Below are 1,518 nucleotides of genomic sequence, written 5' to 3' on the forward strand. Positions count from 1 at the left end.
GGTAAACAACCTGCTTCCCTATTTATAATGGTCTGGCCCTCTAGCAACTTCAGTGCGAAATTATAGCTAATTTGCCTACAAACGTCAGGTGGTCATAATAATCTGACCACTCAGTGTATATTTGTATATACTTTCTTAAGCACATTTGTGTTTCTGAGCTAGATTAAATCTCAGATAGTAGATTGTTGGGTCATAAGATGTGCTTCCCTGGTTTCTTCTAGGCTTTGGAACACTGCCAACTTCATGTAAACCTAACCAGTTCTTGGTCAACCTCCTTACTGTGTTTGAATACTCCGTCCCCTTTTTTAATTTTATTTTTTTTTAAATAGATGTTATTGATTTTTTACAGAGAGGAAGGGAGAGAGATAGAGAGTCAGAAACATCGATGAGAGAGAAACATCGATCAGCTGCCTCCTGCACATCTCCTACTGGGGATGTGCCCGCAACCCAGGTACATGCCCCTGACCGGAATCGAACCTGGGACCCTCCAGTCCGCAGGCCGACGCTCTATCCACTGAGCCAAACCGGTTTCGGCCCCTTTGTTTTTTATATTCTCTACCACAAGTCAAATTAGCAGCAAATATTTAACCCACACATCTGAGTAGGCTGAGAAAAGCTTTGCTCATTTTTTAGTTATTTGGCCCCTAGAACCCATGGACTTTTCAATATGGAGAGAGACTTGTTGATTATAACTAAAAATGATGATACTGTTAAACTTGATGCCTGTATTGTACATAAGCATAACTCTCCCTCTCTTCCTCTCTCTAAGCATGTCCTTGGGTTAGGATTAAAATAATAATAATAATAATAAAATTTCTACATTTTTCTGATGAAATTAATAATCAGAAATATCACTTTTTCCACCTTGTATATCTCATAAGAAAATAGTGATGTTGTGTCCAAACTAGTAACAATTTTCTACTTTTGTTGATGAAAGCTTCTCATTAGAAATGTCAGTTTTTTTGACTTCATATAACTAATGACAAAGGCTACTTGAAATAAAGAATGTCTCAGTGAAAAATCAGATGGAAAAATATACATCTGTAATGAGCTTTAGCCTTTGCATTTTATGAAATTGAAAATGACACTCTATTCTGATGGAGTTTGCAGTCAGACAAAGGTAATGGTAATTTTGATTTATAGCTGAGGAGCTGTTATCTGGGGGAATGCTTTCTGAGCGGGACCACTAATTCTTGTCTCCTTTATAGGAAGAGAGAAAGTTTTCAAAGACTGTGCAAGGGAAGGTGCAAAGCAGTTATCTGCACTCACTTCTGGAAATTGGGGAGCTGCTGAAAAAAAGACTTGAGACCACAAAGAAACTAAAAATTTAAGGAAGTGTGAACCATAGGCACTGATGACGCTATGGCAGAAAACAATATCATCTTCCCAGGCAAAAATCTTTATGGTTGACCATCATTTGAATCCAGAACTTCCTCATAAAATGCATGAAGGACTTTGATCGTGAATTAATTTTTTAGGTATTAAATGTATACAACTGATTAAATTATTGTACATATA

At 37.0% G+C, this 1,518-nt stretch overlaps 1 protein-coding gene across 2 annotated transcripts in view; it reads left to right on the forward strand.

The window, feature by feature from the left end:
- NAA25 (N(alpha)-acetyltransferase 25, NatB auxiliary subunit) overlaps nucleotides 1-1,518 on the forward strand; it is a 61,942-nt gene extending 60,424 nt beyond the window's left edge. For both annotated transcript variants that reach the window (XM_005876219.2, XM_014547736.1), the window contains one exon: nucleotides 1,209-1,518. In XM_005876219.2, coding sequence (XP_005876281.1) covers nucleotides 1,209-1,331 — 123 coding nt within the window. In that variant the 3' untranslated portion in view covers nucleotides 1,332-1,518. The remainder of the gene's footprint in view (nucleotides 1-1,208) is intronic.

This window comes from Myotis brandtii, unplaced genomic scaffold, assembly GCF_000412655.1.
Source record: "Myotis brandtii unplaced genomic scaffold, ASM41265v1 scaffold482, whole genome shotgun sequence".
Lineage (NCBI taxonomy): Eukaryota > Metazoa > Chordata > Mammalia > Chiroptera > Vespertilionidae > Myotis > Myotis brandtii.